The sequence below is a fragment of the Mesoplodon bidens genome (genome assembly GCF_964165515.1).
Source record: "Mesoplodon bidens genome assembly, chromosome: 10".
Lineage (NCBI taxonomy): Eukaryota > Metazoa > Chordata > Mammalia > Artiodactyla > Ziphiidae > Mesoplodon > Mesoplodon bidens.
In genome coordinates, this window is record NC_138172.1 from 36,459,397 (window position 1) to 36,484,773 (window position 25,377).

General features: G+C 42.6%; 3 protein-coding genes across 19 annotated transcripts in view; 2 read left to right on the top strand and 1 right to left on the bottom strand.

The window, feature by feature from the left end:
• Positions 1–12: 12 nt before the first annotated feature.
• Positions 13–10,863, top strand: GLT8D1 (glycosyltransferase 8 domain containing 1). The gene is made up of 10 exons (XM_081246361.1): positions 13–136; positions 4,775–4,828; positions 4,911–5,009; positions 7,108–7,321; positions 8,730–8,847; positions 9,074–9,158; positions 9,316–9,428; positions 9,790–9,956; positions 10,075–10,187; positions 10,333–10,863. Exons 2-10 carry the CDS (start codon positions 4,813–4,815, stop codon positions 10,521–10,523), a joined length of 1,116 nt encoding a protein of 371 aa, XP_081102487.1. The 5' UTR covers positions 13–136; positions 4,775–4,812; the 3' UTR covers positions 10,524–10,863.
• GNL3 (G protein nucleolar 3) lies at positions 10,855–18,803 on the bottom strand. 2 transcript variants are annotated; one of them, XM_081246359.1, is made up of 15 exons: positions 18,696–18,803; positions 17,441–17,499; positions 16,909–17,046; positions 16,675–16,788; positions 16,504–16,584; positions 15,068–15,200; positions 13,817–13,929; positions 13,447–13,564; positions 13,081–13,168; positions 12,377–12,551; positions 12,127–12,269; positions 11,911–12,044; positions 11,643–11,819; positions 11,297–11,363; positions 10,855–11,201 (listed from the first exon to the last, which is right to left on the bottom strand). In XM_081246359.1, exons 1-14 carry the CDS (start codon positions 18,706–18,708, stop codon positions 11,311–11,313), a joined length of 1,539 nt encoding a protein of 512 aa, XP_081102485.1. In that variant the 5' UTR covers positions 18,709–18,803; the 3' UTR covers positions 10,855–11,201; positions 11,297–11,310. The 2 variants fall into 2 exon arrangements, with proteins under 2 accessions (XP_081102485.1, XP_081102486.1); XM_081246360.1 differs by having other exon boundaries at positions 11,297–11,357; positions 11,638–11,819.
• PBRM1 (polybromo 1) overlaps positions 18,803–25,377 on the top strand; it is a gene marked incomplete at its 3' end in the record, with an annotated part of 101,729 nt that continues 95,154 nt past the window's right edge. For 6 of the 16 annotated variants that reach the window (XM_081246329.1, XM_081246330.1, XM_081246324.1 and 3 more), the window contains exons 1-4: positions 18,981–19,067; positions 22,155–22,271; positions 23,952–24,104; positions 25,035–25,132. In XM_081246329.1, coding sequence (XP_081102455.1) covers positions 22,233–22,271; positions 23,952–24,104; positions 25,035–25,132 — 290 coding nt within the window. In that variant the 5' untranslated portion in view covers positions 18,981–19,067; positions 22,155–22,232. Of the gene's footprint in view, positions 19,068–22,154; positions 22,281–23,951; positions 24,105–25,034; positions 25,133–25,377 lie in introns of those variants that run through there. The other 10 variants (XM_081246322.1, XM_081246323.1, XM_081246332.1 and 7 more) reach the window with 3 other exon arrangements.

Sequence of the window (25,377 nt, forward strand, 5' to 3'; positions counted from 1 at the left end):
GCAGGCGGGCTCGGTCCGGAGTGCAGGGGACGCGGACGGCCCGGCGACGGGCTGGGCCCCGGGGCCTGCGGCGGGGGCGCTGAGCTGGCGGGGCGGGCCGGGGCGTGGGCAGCGGCCCCTCCTCCTCGGGCTGCAGGTAAGGGAGGCCGTGGGGAGCGTCCGAGGGAAACGGCTGACCTCGAGGCCGCGGGGGTGGGGGGAACCCCCCGAGCATCACCTATTGAGAAACACCCCTAAACGTTATTGATCCCCAGAATTTAGAGGGGAGTTTCGCAGAACCCATCATCCAGAGAAAGGGAATGCCCTCGGAGAAGGACGGGTCCAGGCCCGCCCCTTCGCACGAGTTGGAGAGAGCTCCCACCCGGGGAGTCTCCAGTTTGTCCCTCCAGGCTGCTTGGCGGCTTCACTGGCGTATTCACAGACTCAGGCGTCCCGAAAGAGGCCAGCAAAGGATTCGCCCTGCCTCTCAAGGCCGGCGTCTATCTCAGAAGCTTAGGCCCTGCCCCGTTACCCTGAGCAAGGTGGAAGACCCACGTTCCGAAGAGAAACTGTTCTGGGAAACCTGGGCCTGTGGGTCCCAACTGGCTCTCTGGCCTCTGTGCTGTGTTGCGCCTCAGGGTCACAGGCGGTGGGATTCTAGGCACTCCAGGGCAGGCGGTGTGCGGCTGCCGCCCTCATGCAGTCAGCAAACATTTCTGGCAGCTTTTTTTGTGCCATGAATTGGGCCAAGGACATGGCCGTGACCAACACCAGGCCCTTGCCTTCCTAGAGCCCAGAGTGTGTCAAGGGAGACAGCCATGTAACCCCACAAATATAAGCCGGATGTCCTCTGGGGTAGCGAAGCCCGGGAGATGTGAGAGCTCAGGGGAGATGCAGCTGAATGTGAGGTTTGGGGGAGGCTCCCTTGACTCCTGAAAGCCAAGTAGGAGCTAGACAGAGAAGGGGTAGAGAAAGTGGATGTATATCCTTAGTGCCTTTTCCACCTTTCAGTCTGGCAGAGACTAAACAGACTTTCCCTTGTACGCAGAAATAGATGTATCCCTCTGTGTTATCCCTCTTTAAATGCACTTAACAGGGTGGCAGTTGCTGCAGAGCCTTTATGGTATTTGAGCTATAAAGATAATCATGGGAAAAGGAGATTGCGTGTCAGGTTCAATTTCAGAGAGATCTCCATTGGAATCCATGTCTTTTCTTGTGTTTGAGTTTGTTTTCATGATTATTATCAAAGATCGTGTTCCCTTTCAGAGCTGAGAACCAGCCTTGCTCCTGGATTAACAAGACCATTCAACAAATATCACATACCTATTACCATTTACCAGACATGGTTTTAGATGGCAAGGATACACGAGTAAACACTTTTCACTGGGGTCACTGTTCTCATAGAGCACAAGACACAAATAAGAAACAAATCAGATAAATGAGATAATTTCATAATTGAAGAGGGGGAGCGGTGAACTTTCTTGATGGCCTCTGAGGGGATGGGTAAGAGGACAGAAAGATGACCTTGGTCTTTTGTGGCCTCGACAAAGCCACTTTGAATGGAGAAGTAGGGCCAGAAGTCTGGTTGAAGTAGGATAGAGGACAAGAGGAGAGAAAGTGGAGCTGGGAACTTTAAATCCTTTCAAGCTTTTAGAGCGAGAGTGAACAGAGAAATGGGTCTGTGGGTCTGCTGGGATATGGGAAGTGGTCTCTTTTTTATTTTTATTTTTTAATTAACTGGAAGATACCAGAGTATGATAATTAATGCTGCTAAGTGTGTGATCCAGCAGAGGGAAAGAGTTTGCTGATGCTGCACCAAGGAAACAATTATAGGATAGGTTGCAGAGCATGAGTGGAATGGCCTTCCTTAGGAATATATAGCAGTAGAAAGAAAAGCAGAAAAGGCCACTGAGATGTGGGTACTATTGCAGGTAGCTAGCAAGTTAAAAACATAAAGTGTTCTCGCCCCGTAAGGTTTCTTCACCCATATTTCTGGGAATGCCTGCTTATGTGTGTGTATTGTGAATGATTTGGGAATGTGAAGGTCTTATAATTTCTAAACAAAATACTACTTTTCATAGTGAACAACTGAATATTACTGATGAAATTGTACACAGTTGTGTACTCTTGCAAAAATACAGCCAATATTGCACATCCGGGATGTACATACAGTTTTGTTTTGAGAATTCTTTCTAACCAGATCAGTGAATTCCATTACCAGGAATTGCACCAGGAAAGGAAATATGGATCAGACACACTCCATAATAATCGGCATTTTGCATGTAGATAACTGTGGAAGAGTTTTAGGAGTAGGTGGTTTCTGCCATGCGAATCTACTTAAGTACATCAAATACCTGCTGGGATTGTGTTTTTCTTCTGTCTGGCTAGCTGGAATAGCACAAATACTTGTGCTTCTCAATTAACATACCACCTGTAAGTGATTGTTAGTGGACATTGTTGAGCTAAACCATTGGCCCTTATACCATTAACTAAATGGGATTTATTAAAGTGAGATAGTTTTCTCCAGTCTTTCTCCAGTCTTCTCCATTGGCCCTTATACCATTAACTAAATGAGATTTATTAAAGTGAGATAGTTTTCTCCAGTCTTGGTGGAAGTTGGCTCCAAGCAGGCAGATGTTAGAACTCTGAGCAGCCCCCAGTCAGCCACCTTCTATAGGTAAGGCTCAGTCCTCAAGAGGAGATAGAGACACATGGCTCAGGGTATATAACGATGTGTAGTCTTTAGAGAGTAAGCTTGTTGGTATAATATGTTTTACATAGACTGTTCTAGAAAGAAATGAGAGTGAGCGAGAAAGAATGTGTGTGTATTTTAGATTGTTCTTTGGGAGTCTGAATTATGTTCTCCCAAATTTGTAATCTGGCCTGTGATCCCAGTTTTTTAAACAGCACTTCAATATATTTCTCTTCTTTTCAAAAGCCTTGAGAAATCAAGTGCCTGATAGGCATGCACTTCACTGAAGATGAAATTAATTCAAACTAACTTTGATTTTTAGAAATATGCTATATTTGAAAGTGCTTTGTAAAATTAATAGCCTTTATGTAAATGTTAGGTACTCCCATGGGGGAAGATGAAGTAGAAAAGGGTAAAGTTCTCAAATGTAGGATCACAATATCCAGGTTGTATAAAATGTTTTTAATGAAACATTACCCAGAGATTGTTGTAGAAACCTAATTGTTTAATTTAGCCCCACTTACAGTCTTGTTTCCATTGAATTATTTGTTTTGAAAAAGTGAAGGCTTCAGATGAGTTGGGGAGCACAAACCACCAGCAGAGTGACAGTATTAGACACCACTTTCATAAGAGATGGGTAGTTAACCAACAGATAGGAAGCCCCCAGAAGAAACTAATATTTTCTTTTAGCAGATTTTTAATTTTTGAGACTAGAGCTCTAAACTTTTTTTTTTTTTTTTTTTTTGCGGTACGCGGGCATCTCACTGTTGTGGCCTCTCCCATTGCGGAGCACAGGCTCCGGACGCGCAGGCTCAGCGGCCATGGCTCACGGGCCTAGCCACTCCAAGGCATGTGGGATCTTCCCAGACCGGGGCACGAACCCGTGTCCCCTGCATCGGCAGGCAGACTCAACCACTGCACCACCAGGGAAGCCCAAGAGCTCTAAACTTTTGATAGCAAGATTGGATTTTGTGAATTTTTGTAATTCTGTTTCTCTGCTATAGGTTTCTTTTTCTTTTTTATAAATTTATTTTTGGCTGCGTTGGGTCTTTGTTGCTGTGCGCGGGCTTTCTCTAATTGCGGCGAGCGGGGGTTACTCTTTGTTGCGGTGCGCAGGCTTTTCATTGCGGTGGCTTCTCTTGTCGCGGAGCACAGGGACTAGGCGTGAGGTCTTCAGTAGTTGTGGCTCACGGGCTCTAGAGTGCAGGCTCAGTAGTTGCGGCGCACGGGCTTAGTTGCTCAGCGGCATGTGGGATCTTCCTGGACCAGGGCTCGAACCCGTGTCCCCTGCATTGGCAGGCAGATTCTTAACAACTGCGCCACCAGGGAAATCCCTCTGCTATAGTTTTAAATGAATTTGGGAACTGTTCTTTTTTCTCTTTTCTTTAATTCCAGTTAAAGATGAATGGAATACAGCTTGGAACAGGGATGTTTGTACCAGCGAGGCTGACCTTGGTTTACTTGATCATAGACAACTGAAGTCCATGTCTAATTAGGAATTTTAAGTAGAAATTCATTCAGAAAACATTTCCATAGTGGTTAGACTCCAGGTATTCCTCCTGGTAGAATTTCTTTTGCTTTTCATCTAGTGGCATATGGTATACAAGGCTATAAGTTACTGGAAGTATTTTATTATTATGACTACCGTAAAAAATTCAGATCCCAAATTGGGTCCTTGGAAACTGTTAATTCAAAACGAGTTTCTTGCAGAAAATACCGTATGCATTTCTTGTTTCTACGTGAATAAAAGTATGTAGGCAGGACTTCTCTGGCGGCACAGTGGTTAAGAATCCGCCTGCTGATTCAGGGGACACGGGTTCGAGCCCTGGTCCAGGAAGATTCCCCATTCTGCAGAGCAACTAAGCCTGTGCGCCAAAACTACTGAGCCTGTGCTCTAAAGCCCACATGCCTAGAGCCCATGCTCCGCAACAAGACAAGCCACCGCAATGAGAAACCTGCGCACTGCAAGGAGGAGTAGCCCGGCTCGCCACAGCTAGAGAAAGCCCGCACGCAGCCAGAAAAAAAAAAAAAAAAAGCATGTAGGCATTTTGATGGCCATTGTAATGTACCTACTGACTTTGGGGGCTTGTTTTTGTTTTGTAGGGTTAATAACTAATATTTATATAAGACAGAAGAGAAAGATGTCATTCCGTAAAGGTATGTCCTTTCTACAGTTCTGTTGTTTTATACCAGGTCAAAAGGTGAAGAGATGTAACATGGGCATTCTCCTCTGTTTCAGTAAACATTATCATCCTGGTCCTGGCTGTTGCTCTCTTCTTACTGGTTTTGCACCATAACTTCCTCGGCCTGAGCAGTTTGCTGAGGAACGAGGTTTCAGGTATGGGAACCCTGACTAATGCGTTGGCATGTATTGAGGACCTGGAATTCCCTGTGTCCCACATTCTGAGTTACATCACTAGATTCAAGGAAAAGAAGGCTTTCTTCTTGGTCTTATAGAAGCTACTAAAGACTTTGAGAAAGGCAGGTGGCACTCATTGTGCTCTTGCAGCCTGTCCCCTTCTCATTGCTGGGCAGTTGTTTGCTGAGGGTTTGATCTTACAGAAGATTCCTTTTTACCAAATCAGAGGCCTTGGAGAAAGGAGCCACTGTGGGCTGTTATCTACAGACATTTCAGTAGGGCAGGGCTTCAGAACGTGGGGACAGGTGAGCATTGCTGGTGTTTGATGCCTCCTCTGTTCACTAGAGTGTCAGTCTGGTTACTTTCCTTTACCTGTTACTCTGCTTTAACACATGAAACCATATCAGCAGGTCTTTAGTAGCAAAACAAAACCACAAAGCCTTGTCAACTGATTTAAAAGACCACTATTGTATAATTCGCTGCCAGTTATTTTAGATTAGTTGTTCATACTGCTCTGCCTTGGTATTGAGGGGCGTTTGAGGCTTCAGAGTGTTTGTCAAATCATTTTTGGATTGTCACCCACCGTATTGAGCAGAGCAAGAACAGACTAAGAGCTTTCCCTTAACTTTCACTGAGCGCTCTGACAGCATGTGTTTGTAATAGTGTATATGTGTGTGTGTATTTTTATGTATACGTCTGTATTTACATAAAGTAATGCATGCTTCTGGTGGGAACATATATAAAACAGAAAATAGCATTCAAGCTCCATGAGGACAGCTGTGGCTGGTACATAGGAGGTGCTTACTAAATATTCATTAAATAAATGATTTCACTTACTAGAGATAATTATTAAAAGTTTGTGTTAGTACCTTCCAGGGTTTTTTTTCTCTGTATTTTTTTTCTATACAGTTGAGATTATACTATATATAAACTACACATGACATGGTTTTTCACATGGTTATATCCTAAGCACGTCACCATGACAAAACTCTTCATATGTAAATTTAATGTCACATAGTTTACTTTTTGCCATAGGAAAAAGTCTTTTGGTACAATGATTCAGAATTTTTTTTTTTTTTTTTTGCGGTAGGCGGGCCTCTCACTGTTGTGGCCTCTCCCCTTGCAGAGCACAGGCTCCGGACGCGCAGGCTCAGCGGCCATGGCTCACGGGCCCAGCCGCTCTGCGGCATGTGGGATCTTCCCAGACCGGGGCACGAACCCGTGTCCCCTGCATCGGCAGGCGGACTCTCAACCACTGCGCCACCAGGGAAGCCCTGATTCAGAATTTTTGATGGCAACTCCACAATAATGAATGTGTTACATACAGCAGACACATACATGTATTTTTTGTCTATCTGCCCTACACAATGGTAAAGATTTGACCATCTTCTTCATGGCTGTAACCCCGGTGGCCTAGATATTGCTTGGCACATAGTAGGCGCTCAGTGTTCAATGCATGATGAATGAGTAAATGAACGAACGTATTATTAAAAGCAAGAAGGTTTACAAAACAATACTTGCAGTTGCTGTATGTGATGCATTCTGATATTTTCTAAGTCACTGTTCTATTCCAATTCAGGAACTCTTTTCCTACTCATGTTCTGATTGCGATCCACTTATACTGATTTCATGCCTACTTGTGGGATACAATTCAGTTTGAAAATCAACTGTTTTTTAGTCTGTTTCTAGGTTTTTCACAATTGTAAATAAAATTGTGACTTTTGGTTACCTCTCAGATGTTGTCCTTAAGAGACACAAGGGGAATTATTGGGTCAAAGGCCATGTACCTGTAAGGCTCTTGATACAAACTGCCCAAATACAATCTAAAAAGATTCTGTTATATTCCTACCAGTAATGTATCAGAATTGTCTGCCTATTTTTTTAAAAATGCTTTTCCAAAGGCCTGGTTACATACAGGAAAACACAATTTCTGGGCTATATGCTTCACATTACAATGAGGCAAAATGAGGTGTATCATAATTCTCAGCTTACCTCTTTTCATGTCTTGGGCTCTGTATCAAAAGCTCTTGAGATTGTGTTTGTATCACAGTACCTTCTTTGTGTGTGTTCTTTGCAGATTCAGGAATTGTGGGGCTTCAGCCTGTAGACTTTGTCCCAAATGCTCCCCAACGTGCGGTAGACGGGAGACAAGAGGAGATTCCTGTGGTCATTGCTGCATCTGAAGATAGGCTTGGGGGGGCCATTGCAGCCATAAACAGCATTCAGCACAACACTCACTCCAATGTGATTTTCTACATTGTTACACTCAACGGTACAGCAGACCATCTCCGGTGAGCTCGGCTTGCCTGATGATTCTGCTTCTAGGGGATGCTCTAAGAGCAGGCCAGCTGCCAATCCAGTAATATTTTTTCAATGTTTACATTTTTCCTATATAATTATTATATCACATGTAAACTGCACATTGTTTTTCCATGTGATTGTATCATAAACATGTCTCCATGATCGCAAAAACATGTAGGAAAACTGTGCCAAGATGTAAATCAACTGCGTTACTATGCATAGTTAAGTGGGTATTTTTTTGGTAATAAGACTTTCTCAATGAAGGAAGCAAGGTGTTGATTTACATTCTCTTACAAGTTCCTTATTTCAAGAACATGCTCTTGAGTAGTTCTGGTCTAGAGTGGGAAGGGACATGGGAGCAATGGCAAGGTAGTATGGTGAAGTGAGCATAGACACTGATCCAAATTTTAGCCCATAGTGGGGAACATTACCTCTTTGGAACCCATTTACTCATCTGTAAGTACGGGGTATAAATATCCAGATTAGAGGATTGTTGTGTTAAGTAAATGAAAAAATATATGAAAACACCTACCACATAATAATTGCTCAGTAAATGGTCCTTACTATTATAATTGTTGTGATTAATAGAAATTCAATCTGATGGATAGTCTTAACTGTGTTTTGAAAGATGCTTTGAATTAAGATTTACAAAGTTTATTCCAAGAAACATTTTATCTAAAAGGTTAATAGTGGTCAAAGTTCTAAAACATATCAGTTCTTGTGCCTTTCTCCGTGGTTGTTCATCAAAGTTGTTAATGAATTATTTTTCCATATTTAAAAACTCAAGAAATCATCTAAAATAATGTAGAAATACTGCATTAAAATAGAATACAGAAATAACATTGTATCCACAAAACGCTGATGTGGAATGGGCCTAGTAAAAATGTGCAGAACCTCTTCAGGGAACACTGACTTTTCTTACAGGCAGTACCTTAGACTCAGGTAGAATTACTCAGCCAACAGTGAATTAATGAGTGTGTAGATTAACAGGCTGATTTACCAGCTTTGTTGATAACTTAGCTTTCACTACCATCATACTTTGACTCGTTTTCTTCACTGATGTATTTGGAGGGACAAATGTTGAATGATCCATGTGGTGAAAGGATCTTCTCAATTCCACAATGAATTTTTTTTACAGCAGTTTTAGTGTCAGAAGAGTGATCAAAAGTATGAGCCTTTGGGTGCACTATCACCATGGAATCTTGGTTCAGGAAGGGTCTTTAGTGGGTAAACTCACTGCAGATGAGGAAACCAAAGCTCAGAGGTGAAGGGGCTTGAAGACACCTATTTTGTCCTCAGGATTTCTCTTGCATTATGGTCTTATTGGAAAGCAGAGATATGGCTGTGGTTTGGGACATGATTACTTAAAACTGGTATTTAGTGGTTTATTTTCATCAGGTCCTGGCTCAGCAGCAGTACCCTGAAAAGCATCAGGTACAAAATTCTGAATTTTGACACTAAACTTTTGGAAGGAAAAGTAAAGGAGGATCCTGACCAGGGGGAATCCATGAAACCAGTGAGTTCCATGCATCCTTGTTTGTACTTGGTAGTATTATGAAATGATTGGAATACCTGGGTAACTGTGGGTACAGTACTAGTACTTCCCTGGGGACCAAACCTGGAAGTTCTGAGACCTTTGGCTGTCTTCTCCTGCATGGATACTGAGAGCATTCTGGGAGTTTCTAATAAACAAAAGCACAACCACTGACAAATTTTGTGCCAATGCCTCTTTCCTCTTCCAGTTAACCTTTGCAAGGTTCTACTTGCCAATTCTGGTTCCCAGCGCAAAGAAGGCCATATATATGGACGATGATGTAATTGTGCAAGGTACTAAAGAATGTCATCATCAGTGCTGCTCTGTCCAGTGTGGGCGATAGCGGTTGTCTTATTTATGATATCCTATAAAAGGCCATCCTAAGAAGTGGGAGGAATAGGGAATCTTGGGGCAACTTCCAGTGTAAACCTTAAACCTTATCTGTTTCAGGTGATATTCTTGCCCTGTACAATACACCACTGAAGCCAGGACATGCAGCTGCATTTTCAGAAGACTGTGATTCATCCTCTACTAAAGTTGTCATCCGTGGAGCAGGGAACCAGGTCAATTACTTATTAGACCTCGTGAATAGACACTCCATTCCCTATAATTCATGTCAATGGGGAGAGAAAGCAAAATCAGGGAATTCTAAATCTTTAGCTACATTTTATTCACCAATTATTTCATCCCAAAACTCAAGGCTGCTTTCCTAGATTGGTTCAAGGATTAGACAACCTAATTCTCCTTGAACATCTGGCTTAATGTTTAGGTTCCTGTTGTCTAACTTGCAATCCCAAGTGTCACTTTTATTTGCTTTATGTAGAGCCCTTTGTTAATAATCTGAGAAGTCATAAGTAAGCAGAACAGTTATCAAATTATTCTTTGAAGCACTAAACATACTGTATATCCCAATTGTGTTTTTAGTACAATTACATTGGCTATCTTGACTATAAAAAGGAAAGAATTCGTAAGCTTTCCATGAAAGCCAGCACCTGCTCATTTAATCCTGGAGTTTTTGTTGCAAACTTGACAGAATGGAAAAGACAGAATATAACTAACCAGCTGGAAAAATGGATGAAACTCAATGTAGAGTAAGTATGTAACTGGCCTAGCTGTGAAAACTCTTTGTTATTTCAACGCTGGTGGTTTTCACTAACAGGAATTAGGATTCTTTACTAACAGCTTTCATTTGTTATCTGTCCCACCAAGAGAAGGGCTGTACAGTAGAACACTGGCCGGCAGCATCACCACACCACCTCTGCTGATCGTATTTTATCAACAGCACTCCACCATCGACCCTATGTGGAATGTTCGCCACCTTGGTAAGTAGATAATTAACCAAGGGCCTAAGCTAATAAAGTGTCTAAAGGACCACCCTCAGGGATGGAATATATTGTTTCCCTTAAGTTTCCTGCAGTCTTATGTCTGACTAGTACAGTCATTTGGCTCTTTTTTCCTAAATGTAAGGTTCCAGTGCTGGAAAACGATATTCACCCCAGTTTGTTAAGGCTGCCAAGCTACTCCACTGGAATGGGCACTTTAAGCCATGGGGAAGAACTGCTTCATATACTGATGTCTGGGAAAAATGGTATATTCCGGACCCAACAGGCAAATTCAGCCTAATCCGAAGACATGTGGAGATCTCAAATATAAAGTAAATAAGTATGCTATAAGCATTTCTCAGGAAATCCTGGAAGACAGTATGTGTGGGAAGTAACACTTGCTAGGCTTCAATGCCTGTTTACAGCAACAAAGGGACAAGGGACATTTCAGCTGGGTAAAGAGGACAAACTGCCCCATCTGGCAGTCAGCTTCCCAGACAGACTATAAATATGCCTCCATCTGCCTTACCAAGAGTTTGCTTACTGACAGTGCTGAACGACCAGAGGTGAATGTACTTAGATACAGCTGGTACAGCTAGTTCAACACTGCTGCTTGGTTTTAATTTTGTGACCTGTGGCCGAATCTGTAAATAAAGTAAAAACTACATTTTTCAATGAGGTATGTTTTAACTTTACTTCTACCCACTCACTGTTGAAGAGATGAGTTATCTTTTTACAGAATTTAGACACTTTCTAAGTTGCCTGATTTTTTTTAATGAATATATCATTATATACACATTCACAAAATTTACACAGCTTATGTCATACTGTAACAAACTGGTACATCACACGCAGAGAACAGCTTAGCAGTCTGCTCACAATGTTAAAAACCAACAACAAAACACCATTATAGAAGGACAAAGTTCTATTATACATAATCTGTACTGAAATCATAAGCATCATCTTCCTCTTCAGTCATTTTATCCAAGATGAAAGATGGTGCAGACTGCTTATCTATATTGGAAAGAAAAAAGAAGTGTTTAAAAACAAAAATCAAAAATCAAAAGCTACTGTACTGCTTTGTTAGAAGATCCCTCCACCCAACTCACCTGCTTGAGAGTCCTCAGGCAGTGCCTCGCAGGCCTCTTCTGCAGGGGACATGTCTGAGCTCTTTTCCTGTGGGACAGAGAACAGTGTTAGTAAGCCCTTGTGTGCTCATTAATCCAAGTTAATTACATACCCAGAAAAAAGTCTCTGGAGGTACACATTAATGGGTGCACAAAATCAAGACTAATGATTGCAAGCCTTAAACTTCTAAATTGTACGAGGCTTTTTAAAGTCCTGAAATATTTAATTTCTATTTCTTCCTTCAGCCCCTTCCCCTCTGTTGTACATTGTAACGCCAGAAAACTTACTTCAGCTTAAACATCTCACGCACAACATAACTTACATCACCGTTTTCGTCAACACATTCCTGGTCAGTGTTGACATCTTCATAGTCCCCCGCCGCCTCCTGCTTCGGTTCTTTCTGTTTCGGCAATTCTTCAGGTATGTCCTTTTCCTCTATCACTCCATTTGTCAGACCCGATGACTGGAAAAGGATGCTACTGGCTAAACGAGGGCCCCTGATGGCTAGGAAAGGTAAACAGCCCGTGTAAACAGGTGAGACCTTTATTGGCCTGTAAGCTTATGAAGACAGTAGTTAAACACAAGCCGTGCTTACCTTGTATGCTGTGTGCATTGTTCTTTTCCAGTTCTTCCAGATTAAAGCCCCATTTCATGTCTGTCACAATGCTCTCATTAAAATGTGGAGGAGTCCAGGATGTAGGGGGATGGCAAAAGTAACTTAAGAAGGCACTGGTATTAAAAATAAAGTTTGTCAAAAATCAGTTCCTTTATTCTATGTGGTCATCAAAAAGCCAACAGAAAGAAGCCTTACCCTGTCCACTCAGACCACAGCAGTTTGGCAGCACCTTCTACATTTGGGCTTCCACCTTTTTGGTGCAGTCCTCTTCTCTGAGCAAATGAAGTAAAAAATTCCAGAGAATTCTTAAAGTCTGGGACAGTAAATTTCAGTACTACCTTATTAAAAAAAGAAAAACTGTCATCTATCTGATATAGTACAGATGTTAAAAAAATGCTTATAATGAAAGACAAGACGGAGCTCAAGGGAAGGGGATTCTTTTTACCTGTCGAGCATCAGCACGGGACAGGATGGTGCTAGCAGCCTCCATTGGTTTTACTACCTCAATACTTGCTGGACTTCTCAGAGCGAGTGCAATAGCAGAGTTAAGTGGAGACACGATGAAACTTGGACTATCTATGATTGTGATTTGTTTGTCCAAGGGGACAACCTGCATGTTCCTGAAACAAGAAAGATGGTAACTGACAGGCACTGGTTTTCCTAAAGGCCAAGAGACACAACGAAGCTCAGGGTTGGATTGAACAAACTCAGCACAGTCTGTCAGATCCACTTTATCATCATTTGCTTCATGTTTATCTAAAACTGTAACAGCATACCCTCCTTCCTCTTCTAAAGACAAAACACTACGTGTTATAGCTTACATACATATTGACCTAAACACATGCTGTTTCCTCTGTCGTATCTCCCCTCTTCTACCTGGCAGACTTCTGTTCATGTCAAGTTCAGGTTCAAACGTCACTTACTCTAAGGCAGCTTTTCCTTCTATGAATCTATTTGCTTGTCTTTCAAACTAGATTGTGGGCAGCCATTCTACTCTAATCAGTTCTTTCCAAGCCTAACACTTGCTTAACCCTGTTCCTTTCACTAAATAGAAAGTTGAGTAAATAGAAATAGAAAACTGTCTCCCTTAAAATAAACAAAATCATACTTACCTATAATGAAATATTGCAATTATGGAACTCAATTTACCTTGTAAGTCCCATGGATACACCAACATTGCATATCCGTTCTTGTTTTAAGCTATTGATGATGCTGCTTTTCCCCACATTTGGGAAACCTACAAATGGGAAATCCACAGATACAAAAGGCATTATGTGCTGGTAATTATAAAATCTCCACTCCCTTATTTTATGCCTGCCTGTTTACAGCAAGATCAGAGTTGGATCTGAGCATCTTCACTTCAACATTAAAACTACTCTTAGCATCTTCATTTCTTGTACAGGTAATGAAAGAGCAGGAAAAGATTATTAATTCAAATAAACCAGAGCTCTTAGAAGCTAACATTACCTACAGTACCGACTTATAAGACATAAAATACGTTGAACTGAAACTCACCAATTACCCCAACGTGAATGGCTTTGCCATAAGTCTCCTGAAAACCTCCAAGAAGCTTCCAAAGGCCTTCTTTTCCAACACAGACTTCACTTTTGAATGCAGCAGCTTTCTTCTTTACCTTCACAAGTTAAAATTCTAAATAATTAGTTTAACTACTTCTGACAACCCACCAGACAAAACCCAAGCAATCTGGCTCCAGAGCCCATCTATTAAAATCACCACATTCCATTACCTTTCAGATTATCCCTGGATGAAATCAGAGTTGGATCTTACAAGTTTTCATTTTTTAATCAAGATTTTGTACACTCATCATATTTCACCCATCTGAAAGACGAAAGAACCACATTTCCCACCACTAAATTAAGGGTACCTTGATTCTCTTCCCTCGGTCCTTCAGATTTGCTGAGGCTTTGAACACCACTGTTGGCAATTCCTTCGTCAAATAACTTAGCCAGTTCTCCAAATTCTCCTTTGGTACCAGATCTGATAGGGATTAGGAATAAAACACTGTTCCAATTTGGTCATTTTGTTGAGATAAATTTGCAAAGTCTAGTAAACTATGGATTTCATTCAGGTTTGCCTTTTCCCAGTTTTTTCAAAAGTATCTGAACTAGAAGGTGGGGAGAGGGTCAGCTGCCTACCATGCTTCTGGTTAACAGAGTTCATTCAGTATGTACACCTCTGTATTTCTTTAATTCCCCTCTGCACTGCTCATCCTTTCAGGATTAAGTCAACCTCTAGAATATTACCGTATAACCTTAGGGCTATGTTTCCAGAATTTACTATCAGGGAGCAGCCATGTTCACTGACCCCAACGGTAATTTTAGATCCCATCCTTACTTTCTGTTTCACAGGTTTCGGTTTCTGGGTGTTTGTCCCCCCTGCTCAAACCCAGATACATAATCATGTCTCATCTAAATAGTGCCACATGTCGACATTGTGCAGGTGTGAAGAATGTGGCACTCTGTCATCATTTCCTACGTGAAATATACTACACAGTAAGCTGAGTATAAAAGCTTACACTCTTAAATAAGACAAGGTGGTTAAGTACTGAATAGCAAAAGAACAGTACAAACCAGTTAATTCGCTTCTAGAAAACATCTCCAGGACCTCCTTGGTGGTGCAGTGGTTAAGAATCTGCCTGCCAATGCAGGGGACACGGGTTTGAGCCCTGGTATGGGAAGATCCCACGTGCTGCAGAGCAACTGAGCCCGTGCACCACAACTACTAAGCCCACGTGCCACAACTACTGAAGCCCACATGCCTAGAGCCCGTGCTCCGCAACCAGAGAAGCCACGCAATGAGAAGCCTGCACACTGCAATGAAGAGCAGCCCCCGCTCGCCACAACTAGAGAAAGCCCACACACAGCAACGAAGACCCAACATAACAATAAATGAATAAATAAGTAAATAAAGTATAATATAGTAATTAAGGGGGAAAAATTTTTTTCCACCCCACTGCCCAGCACTGTCTTTGGCAACAAGAGCTCATGCATATGCATTGGTTTTGTTGAGGTCAGAGTTGGATCTTATCAGTCTTCAGAGACAATCAGACTGTTCAGATGTTCTCCTCATACCTCACTAGTGCATATGGAACATAAGGAGCAATGTTTTCGCTTACCTGATTTATTTAATACAAGTACCAGCTTTTTCTGTCCACCCTTGACAATGGCTTCTTCTACCTGGGGACACCTGCAACCAAGAGGATCTCTGGCATCCAACACCTCCAGCACAACATCTGAGGCTTCAATCACCTGTCAAAGCAGAAGCTATCAGAACACCATCCCTTGCTCTGGCACCACCCTCCACATAAGTACACTGGTGTTGTCTACTTTGCAACAGGGTGAGCTCAGAGTTGACTCTCTTAAAAAAGAATTTTTTTTTAATTTATTCTTTTTTTGGGGGCTGCATTGGGTCTTCGTTGCTGCACGTGCGCTTTCTCTAGTTGCAGTGAGCAGGGGCTACTCTTCACTGTGGTGGCTTCTCTAGTTGCGGAGCATGGGCTGTAGGCACACGGGCTTCAGTAGTTGTGGCACACGGGCTCAGTATTTGTGGCTCACGGGCTTAGATGCTCCCTGGCACGTGGGATCTTCCAGGACCAGGGCTCAAACCCATGTCCTCTGCATTGGCAGGCAGATTCCTAACCACTGCACCACCAGGGAAGCCCCAGAGTTGAATCTCATATCTTCACTTTGGTGTGAATGATGTTCACATATTTATTTCTTACATGACAGTAAGACATAGGTTTGTTCAGTGGCCTCTGATCAAAGTGGATTTCAAGAGTGGAAACATTCCCAACTATCTAAATATATAATCTTCCCATTCTGAGTTATGTGGTTTGCAAGACCTTTGTGGCCCTGCCAAGAGCTGCTGAAAAACACAGTCAGGGTCTATTCACAGGAGGGAGTGAGCTTAGGAAAATAGGTGTTGGGGATGGCAGTGCTACACCAAGACATCCCCTTGACCTCCTTCACTTAGGTTTCAGCAAAGAACTTTAGAGACTCTTTTGTACTGCTCCTCTAAAGTATTTCCTTCTATTTAAAAAGCCACTGTGCAGGGGCCTCCCTGGTGGCGCAGTGGTTGAGAGTCCGCCTGCCGATGCAGGGGATACGGGTTCGTGCCCCGGTCTGGGAGGATCCCATATGCCGCGGAGTGGCTGGGCCCGTGAGCCATGGCCGCTGGGCCTGCGCATCCGGAGCCTGTGCTCCGCAACGGGAGAGGCCACAACAGTGAGAGGCCCGCATACCGCAAAAAGAAAAAAAAATAAAATAAAAAAAAAAAAATAAAAAGCCACTGTGTCATAATATTTTATCACAAAATGCCACTTCTATAAGTCATGCTTACGAGGAACTGTTCCCATGCAAAAAAATTAAAACCACAAGAATATTTCCTTCAGTTAAACATATGAGAGTAAGCCAACTTGATGAAGAATTCTTCCTGCTCAAGAGAACTCTACTTCCACCTCTACAAGGTTGGTGTCAGGAGAGAAAGAAAAAAAAAAATTCTATTTTTTTAAACCTCATTACCACTTTCAGACACTAACCTAGACTATGATACCTTTTTAAGTTCCTGACAATACAGCCTCTTCGGATTCTGTTTGCTTGACTTGGCTTTCTTAGCTTTGTATTGCCCAAATTCCTAGGTGATAAAGACAAGGGGAAAGGACACAAAATTAGTAGGTCAGTAGATGTAACCTATTTCTCCATTTTTCATGACTGTAATCATTACCTCTTTCACAGGTTCCATGTTAGATAGCTCAACAGCAGGGTCAGTTTCAAGTCTTCTTTTCTTGTCCTGTTCCTTCTGCCTGTCAAGTTTCTGCTGCTGTTTCAGTTCTTCAAGCTGTGTTCAAGCCACAAGAGAAATGGGAGAGCCAAAGTGACCTGATATTGTAACTTTACTTTGAAAAAAGTACACACACCCACACATCACTTGTTGCACATTTTAGCTAATGCATTTTACCCGCTGTTTCCTTAACTCAGCTTCCCGAAGAAGAGCCTCCTTAAAAGGAGCACTGTTTGGAACTCCCAGGTCTTTCCTAGGCTTCTTTCGACCCCGTTTTTTAGCCTCTTTCCTCAATTTTCGATGGTGCTCTCGAACCTATCATAATAAAATTTTATTAGTTAACAAAAATACTAAACAAAATTCATGTGAGTAACCAATCTGGCTACAGTTTACTTATATCTGTAAAATGACCTAGAAACATAAAACTTTAACTGTAACAATGCAGAGAACACACATACTTATGTATGAAACAGCAAGAAAAAGGTCACGAGATTCTTTTTGCAGCAATTGTTACCATACTGATCAAAATTTAGACTCTTATCACTGAATTACTTCTGATGCTTAAGAGCTTGTGTCATAGTCTATCCAATCTCCGTTTCTTGAGGTGAAATCATACTAATATTAATCCAGACCTCTTTGTGGAGGAGGGGTGGGACAGAAATCAGTTTAGCATTATACTTGGTATAACTCTTCCAAGAACAAGACTTACCCTTTTTTGGATTTTATACCGCTTATGGCAGGTCATGCGTTTACTTGCTTTCTTTAACTCTGCAAAGCAACATATCACAAAAGGGTTAATTTATTTACTGTTTTCTTTTTAATTAATTTTATTTATTTTTGGCTGTGTTGGGTCCTCATTGCTGCGCATGGGCTTTCTCTAGTTGCGGTGAGCGGGGGCTACTCTTCGTTGTGGTGCGCGGGCTTCTCATTCCGGAGGCTTCTGTTGAGCCACCAGGGAAGCCCTATTTACGGTTTTTTAAAATCCACTTTATCCACAAATGATCAGTTTTAGTTTCTGATGACTGCGCTCTAGGGTCACATCCATGTTTGCGTTAAGTAATTAACTGGCTCTGAAACCTAATTTAAAAAACTTGCGGGGAAGTTCCCTGATGGCACAGTGGTTAAGAATCCGCCTGCCACTGCAGGGGACACGGGTTCGAGCCCTGGTCCGGGAAGATCCCACATGCCGCAGAGCAACTAAGCCCGTGGGCCACAACTGCTGAGCACGCGCTCTAGAGCCCGCGAGCCACAACTACTGAAGCCCGCATGCCTAGAGCCCGTGCTCCGCAACAAGAGAAGTCGCCGCAATGAGAAGCCCGCGCACAGCAATGAAGAGTAGCCCCCACTCGCCACAACTAGAGAAAGCCCGCGCGCAGCAACGAAGACCCAACGCAGCCAAAAATAAAAATAAATAAATGAATTAAAAAAAAATCTTGTGGGGGGTGTGGTAAAAATAAACACAGACCACTCAAGTCCCAAAGACTCTGATTCAACAGATCCGTTGTAGAGCCCAACTTCCCCGCTCCCACTCTTCCCAGATTATACTGGGATAGCACACAGGAGCGTATAAGATCCAAAAATACAGCCACTTCTTGTCAAATAGCACAAATCACAAAGGAGGAGCTAACAGTGGGTTTGAGAGGCGGCTCTCAGATCTCACCAGGGCCGGATCAAACGTGGCCGCACAAGGGAAAACGCTGCGCCTGAAACCTGGCTCAGACATTGACTGGGTCCTCACGAGACTCTGGCCCGACCTTCACCCTTGGGGCCCAGCCTTCCTTCTGTACCACAGGCCCGCGATTCACGTGGAGCCTTCCAACCCTCAGTTCTAGGCGGGATCAGGGCTACGGCCTCCCCGCCGGCCCTCCATTCCCCAGAGACCAAGCCGCAGAGGAGCGCCCTGGTGGGTTCGTCGACCATCAGACACAGAGGCCCCTCCAAGCCCGCCCTCTGACCACACTCACTCGGCCGCTTCATACTGCAAGTCGGAAGGGCTGCGCCCGCAGTTGCACCAGCGTTCACAGCCACAAACTGCCTCCGCAGGCGCCACGTGCGAACTGAGACCACGGGCGAGCCTCACGCACTCACGCTGCCGCCGTAAAGCGCGCCGCCGCCTGCCCGCGTGCGCGCGCACGCAGTGTCGCGCGGAGCCAGGTTCGCTTGGCGGCCGCGGGGCTGGTTTTGCGGCGGCACCGGGAGGGGTGAGGGCGGTGAGGGCGGCGGGTGCTGGAGCGACGGCAGCGGCCGGAGGAGCAATAGCAGCAGCCGTGGCGGCTACGGGGCGGGGCGCGGCGGTCGGTGACCGCGGCCGGGGCTGCAGGCGGCGGAGCGGCTGGGTAAGGCCGGGACCGGGGCGGGCGGGGCCGCTTCCTCTCGGCCGGCTGCCGGGCCTTTGTGTGGGCCCGGGCGGGCGGGAGCAGCGGCGGAGGCCCCGCCCCGGCCGTCGGGATGCGCCGGTCGGGCCGGGCGCGCGGGGCGGGGCAAGGCGGCGGGCTTCGGGAAGCGCCTGGCAGCCTTGCCGCACCTGCCGGCCGGGACAAAGGCGCGCAGCGGCCCGGAAACTCCCCGCGCCCCGCTTTCCCGCCCCCCGCGGCTGGCCGAGCTCTCGTCGCGGGCAGGTTCAAAACTGTCAACGTTTTCCTTAGTTCCCAGTACCGGTGACAGGTTGGGAAAGTCTTTCATTTCCTTCGCAGCTCAGGGCCTCCTTTTTTTGTTGTCGTTTCTTGACGGTTCAGACACAAACTCTCCTAGTAAATTTTTTTTTTAATACTTTCTGGATGACTCTGTTCAGACTGAGTATTTTTATCAATGGGACTTGTATTTATTGTGGAGCCCAGGTATAGTTTCTTATATGCAACACCACAAAGAATCGAGGTTTTCAAATTGTGTGTTTCTGGTTTTTAATATTTTTTCGTCTCTTAAAATTTTTTTACTGAGAAAGAAGCATAGTTTTGTTATTGCAGGGTAGAAATTGGTGACTTAAAGAGGAAGAAAGATTGGCAAAAATGTAGAAGAATTCCTGAAAAGCAAATGACAGATACACGGTATAGTGGATATAGAAATTATTACTACAATTATAGAAACATATGTTGAAGTAAAGCATTTTTATTAACTTATTTTCCAACAAACTAAGACTCCTCAAAAATGATTTCAAGGTATTTTTTTCCAGTTAGTCGTGAGCTCTTTTCCCAAGTATAATTCAAAAGCAAATTGGACTCAATACAAAAGAGTAGTATAATTTCTGCCATATCACCTGTTAACAGATTGCCCATATTTTAGATCCAAAGGAAGATTGGAAGGTATCTTTTGAAGAAGTATGTCAAATCAGCAGTAAATATGTGTGGATAAATAGAAGGGCTTTGACCACTTTCTTTGGCTTTGGGAGTGTACAGAATATCTTAAATATTCATATTCTATGCAAATCGCCAAGATTAGTAAATTGCTATCTGTATGATAGACTACTCTCAAGGCATCCAGCATCATGTGAGAGAACACTGAATTGGGAGAATATTCCCTAAGTTAAAACACAGGCTGCAACATAATACATGTGGCTTGTTCATGCTTTTTTTTTTTTTTAAAAAGAAAGGCAACCAAGGCATAGAATAAATACTGAAAGCTGTGAACGCCAACGTTAAGGGTGCTTTTTCTCTGGGAAGTTGGATTATAAGAGATTTTTTCCCCTTTTGAATCTTCTGTTTTCCAAAATTTTTGTTTTAAACGTGTATTACAGTACTAAGAAATACTAGAAATACAGGAGAGTACTAAAAGTCTGTAAACTGTCAAAATATACTATTTGGGGCTTCCCTGGTGGCGCAGTGGTTGAGAGTCCGCCTGCCGATGCAGGGGACACGGGTTCGTGCCCTGGTCCGGGAAGATCCCACGTGCCGCGGAGCCTGTGCGTCCGGAGCCTGTGCTCCGCAAAGGGAGAGGCCACAGCAGTGAGAGGCCCGTGTACCGCAAAAAAAAAAAAAAAAAAAAAAAGTATATATATATATATATATATATATATATATATATACATATATATATATGTATGTACTATTTGGCTATACTGAGTAAATATTTTCCCAGTTGCACATTGTAAAGTTATTTTTTACTGTCTACTGTAATTTATCATTGGTTGTTAGAGTTTTGGACATCTGACTGTAATCAGTGCCATTTAAAAACTTGTAACTAAGTTTCAGAATCTTTTCTCTTTATAGAAAAAGAATCACAGAATGGATGCTCACAGGCCTTTGAAACTATGCAAACTTTTTTTTAATGTCTCACTTAAGTGCACTTTTAATATGTTTTATTAAATAGATAAGTTGATCACTGAAACTATGCTATAAGTCAGGCTACAAAAATGGATAAAGTGCTGTTCCTGTGCCCAAGACAGCGTGCAATCCTAGAGTGAAAACTTAACATTTTTGTTGTGTTTTGACATTTCAAAGTGATTTCACATACATTTTTCACTGTCATAACAATCCAGGGGGGATATGTACACTACTGTTCTCATTTTAGAAATGAAGAAACAGATCTGAGAGGTTGTGACTCAAGCAACATCAAACATAGAGATGGAAGACCTGGGTCTCTTATCCTGGTCTTCTAAACTCAGGTCCTATTGCTCCTCCCACCCACCTGGCCACATTGCCTTTCTAGCCAAACTTCCAAAATACATGTTAAAATGTGTTCCTTGGATGAGAAAATATTCGAAAATTATCCTTAAATTGAATCTTTTTTTTCTTATCAAAGTAAATTAATGAGTCAAAGAGTTTGGGATATTGTGTGGTCTAAACATCCCCCCCTCCAGTGATTTACATTTTTTGTCATTTGATTTTCAGCGGATTATTTATAAAAGTAATTTTGACCTCCTGCCAAATGGTCGAAGGCTTTTTTTTTGTAACCTTTCTAAAGTTGTATGTGATATCTTTTCAGTGCTGATAGGACTTTTGGAGAGAAATGTCTTTCTCTGAATTTTTTTGGTGGGGAGGAGTTTTCCATACTCTTTGCTCACATGAGCCATTCTTGGTTTGTTCCAGCTTGGTAACACTTGCTGTCACATGTGAGCCTTCCACATGTGTTCACTCTACATTCCAGCTCTGTGATTGAACTCTGCTCTTATTGACTAGGGGGCAGTTGGGCAGGCATGCTTCGTTCCTGGAATTGACAGTCATTCCGTGTGAGTAAAAGGGGAACCTCAGTGAGGCATCTTTATGCATGTGAAAAGCATTTGGTTTTAAAATGGAAGAAATGTCAGGTACTGTTAGTGCCTGAGCCTTTGCAGCTGTTTGATTGGCGCAAGAAAACTGATATGCCTATTTTCTCCAGATCTCTTATCTTTAGCAGTTCTGCTTGAATGTTTTCTGTCTATTCGTACTCATTTTTACTCCTTTGACCCTTCTTTTTATTTCCCCTGTCTCTGCCTTGTTCTTCTCTTTCAGTTTTGAATATATTAACACTGAATCAGCACTTCTAAAGCCCTGCCTTCTCCCACTGGCTTCACTTGGCCTTCAGACATAATGAGGAGACTGGCTTTTCGAGGAGCTGGTTGTGCTCTGGTAAAGCTGGTAAATTACTGATCATCTACACCCTTTCCCTTTTCTGTCCTTCCTTGCCTTTTCCCGTCCACCTTTCTTAAATTTTGTTATCCTTTTCGTAAAGATTCCTGCCTTATGTTCATCAGATTCACTTGTGTCCTTGTCATAGATTGTTTACAAAAGCTTGGTCCTTAGTTTCTTCATTTTAATGAATTGACACCAGTTTATCAGCCTTTTATAAAACAAACAAAAATCAACAAAAGTTGGCTGGCCTTGGCCTAAGCCCTTTGAAGCTTTAGCCATTTGTGGCCGATTGCAAACTAATAACACTGTATAACAAACCAAGTCCTAGAGGAAGGAACATCATCATATTAGGCTCTGTTTTTAAACACCATGTGGACTGTAATTCAGAGGAAGAGATAAGAGACTTAGTTTGTTTGTTAGTTGGTTACCAGAATTTTTTATTTATTGGTTTGTTTTGCTCCTGCCTTCTGTTTCCTGGAGATCCCCAATTTTTCTCTCCATACTACTGACAACCCATTCTTTCAGCTACTGGTGTCTTAGTTTCCTGAAATTGAATGTTGATGAGTGACACTGGGATCAGTTTTTTCTTTTTGCTTTAGAGAAAGGCCTGTGAAATCACAATATGCTATTTGATACTGTTTTTAAATTGTATAAGCATTGTAGGACTTTGTCAGGTATGCACCCTTACCCTCTAGCTGTAGCAGATCATTTCAGTGGTTGCATTTCTTGTGTTATAGTCAAATATATATATATATTTGTAAAGCTGTGTTAAGATTACTTAGCAGCCTGCCTAAAACTTAGAGCAAATATTTACACGTTTCTGGGAGGCCAAGGAGGGCCTAAAACCTCACTTCTGGGGTGCTCTTCAAGATCATCTACTGAAATGTAAAGCTGTGGATTCATGGGGTTAGAGTACCTCATAACTGAGAAGGAGGTTAGTCTGGATTGACAGAAAAGTTTCAAAATGCAATTTTGCTACTTTAGCATAGGTATGGCAAGTATGTTGAGTGTTTTCTGGAGTATGTCTTGTGGACCTTTCTTTAATGAATGGAGAAAATTCATTTTCAGTGTGTTAATTTTAGGGTACGTCTAAAACGCTAGAAGGTTAATCCTCTGTCCCCTTACCCTTTTGCACTAATTTGCCTCAGGGTCTGCTTCCTGTTTTTTTGGTTTTTGTTTTTTTTCCAACATCCTGGCCCACCTGGAAAGTGATCATAATCATAAGAAACACTGGGGAAAACAGATGAGGCTAATGACTCCAGAGGTGACCACCTTAGGGACTCTGTCCCTGAGGCCTGCCTGACTGCCTCAGGGGCTGAGGGATCAGTACCTCCAACACACCATTATATGTGGGTGTACCGTTATATGTGGGTTTCCAAATTCCAGTCCAGGGTGAATTTGGGGCCAGAAGTGGTTGAGTCATTCAAAATTGGTAAATACAGATGAGTATACTGTTGCTGAATTTGTCCCATCCAAGTTGAAAGTGTAGCATTCTGGTAAGTGAAGGGGCTAAAGCAAGGTCCAGGACTTGCATTGAAAAAAACATAGTTAAGCTTCTTTGAAACCGTGAAAATATGCTCCTAAGTGAACCAGAAGCTTTGTGGCAAGTGGCCAACTGAGGGCTTGGTGGCAGAGTATAAAATTCAGTGTAAGAACATGGCTAATTATTTCTTATAGAAGAAGTTGGATTCCATGGGTTCCAAGAGAAGAAGAGCTACCTCCCCTTCCAGTAGTGTCAGCGGAGACTTTGATGATGGGCACCATTCTGTGTCCACGCCAGGCCCAAGCAGGAAAAGGAGGAGACTTTCCAATCTTCCGACTGTAGACCCTGTAAGTAACTCAGATCACAGTTTCTGCCTTCTGCACAATTCCCTACCTTTCCTTTAATGATAAGCAGTTAAGATGCAAGGCCTCTCAGCTTCTTTTTCCTCTGGCTTGATATTCTTAACATGAAAAGTATACACTTAGCCAGAAGTCTTACAGGAATAGTGTAATTTAATATTATGAAATAATAAAGAATATCATTTTTGTTACGTTATATAGTCATTCAAGTAAATGTGTGCTTGTCATGTGCCAAGCACTGTTGTGGTGATTGGGATAAAGCTATGTGTAAGACAAGCTAGTTTTTCACATGGAGCTTAGATGCTTCTGTTGGGGAAGCAGAATGTAAACAGATGAACAAATAAATAATAAAGTATCCTCAGCTAGTGATGAGTGCTAAGAAGAAAAGTTTGGATGGTATGGGCTGTTTTGGCCCATACCTTCAGGAAAGATTTCTCTGTGATCAGAAGGCAGCAGCCCTGCAGAGCACTGGGAAAGGGTGTTCCAGGCAGAGGGGCTGGATCAGGAGTGGATTTGATGGGTTATGATTACAGAGAGATGGTCAAGAGGGAGAAGGAAACTGGCAAAGTCTGCCCAGCCAGAGTATACCCTACGTACTCTGTGTTAGGAGTTTAGATTTTATTCTCTGACTGGTAAGAAGCCCTCTATTGGATGATTTTTAAACAAGAGTGATATGAACTAATTTTGTTTAAAGGAAAAGAACAGTAACATATTCTGATGAAAGATTTAATCATTTAAATGATTTTAAATAAGGAGAGATACTGTCAGCATACTTTAGACTTGGGTTCCCATGTGGGAATTTGGGGATTCATCGTTCTCTACTGGCCTTTTATGTTTTGTTTTTTTTTTTTTTTAAGAACCCCTACACTGACTTTCTGTTCACTCTTCTGGTGATTTTTCTCCTTTTCCTATGTGTAGATTGCCGTGTGCCATGAACTCTACAACACCATCCGAGACTATAAGGATGAGCAGGGCAGGCTTCTCTGTGAACTCTTCATTAGGGCACCAAAGCGAAGGTGAGTGGGAGGGGTTTGGTCCCAGATCCAAGTTGAAAGTGTTTAATAATTGAGTTTTCCTTTGGAAGGAATGGCTTAGATGATACTGGGGTCTAGATTTTAGTTTCAGTTGTCTAGGTGTAGCGAAGCGCATTTAAAAAAAATTTGTCTTAAAGAAAAAAATTTTAGTTGTAAAAAACATACAACATGAAATTTACAGTCTTGATTGTTTTTAAAAAACTTTTAGAAGTAATAGGTGAATTCAG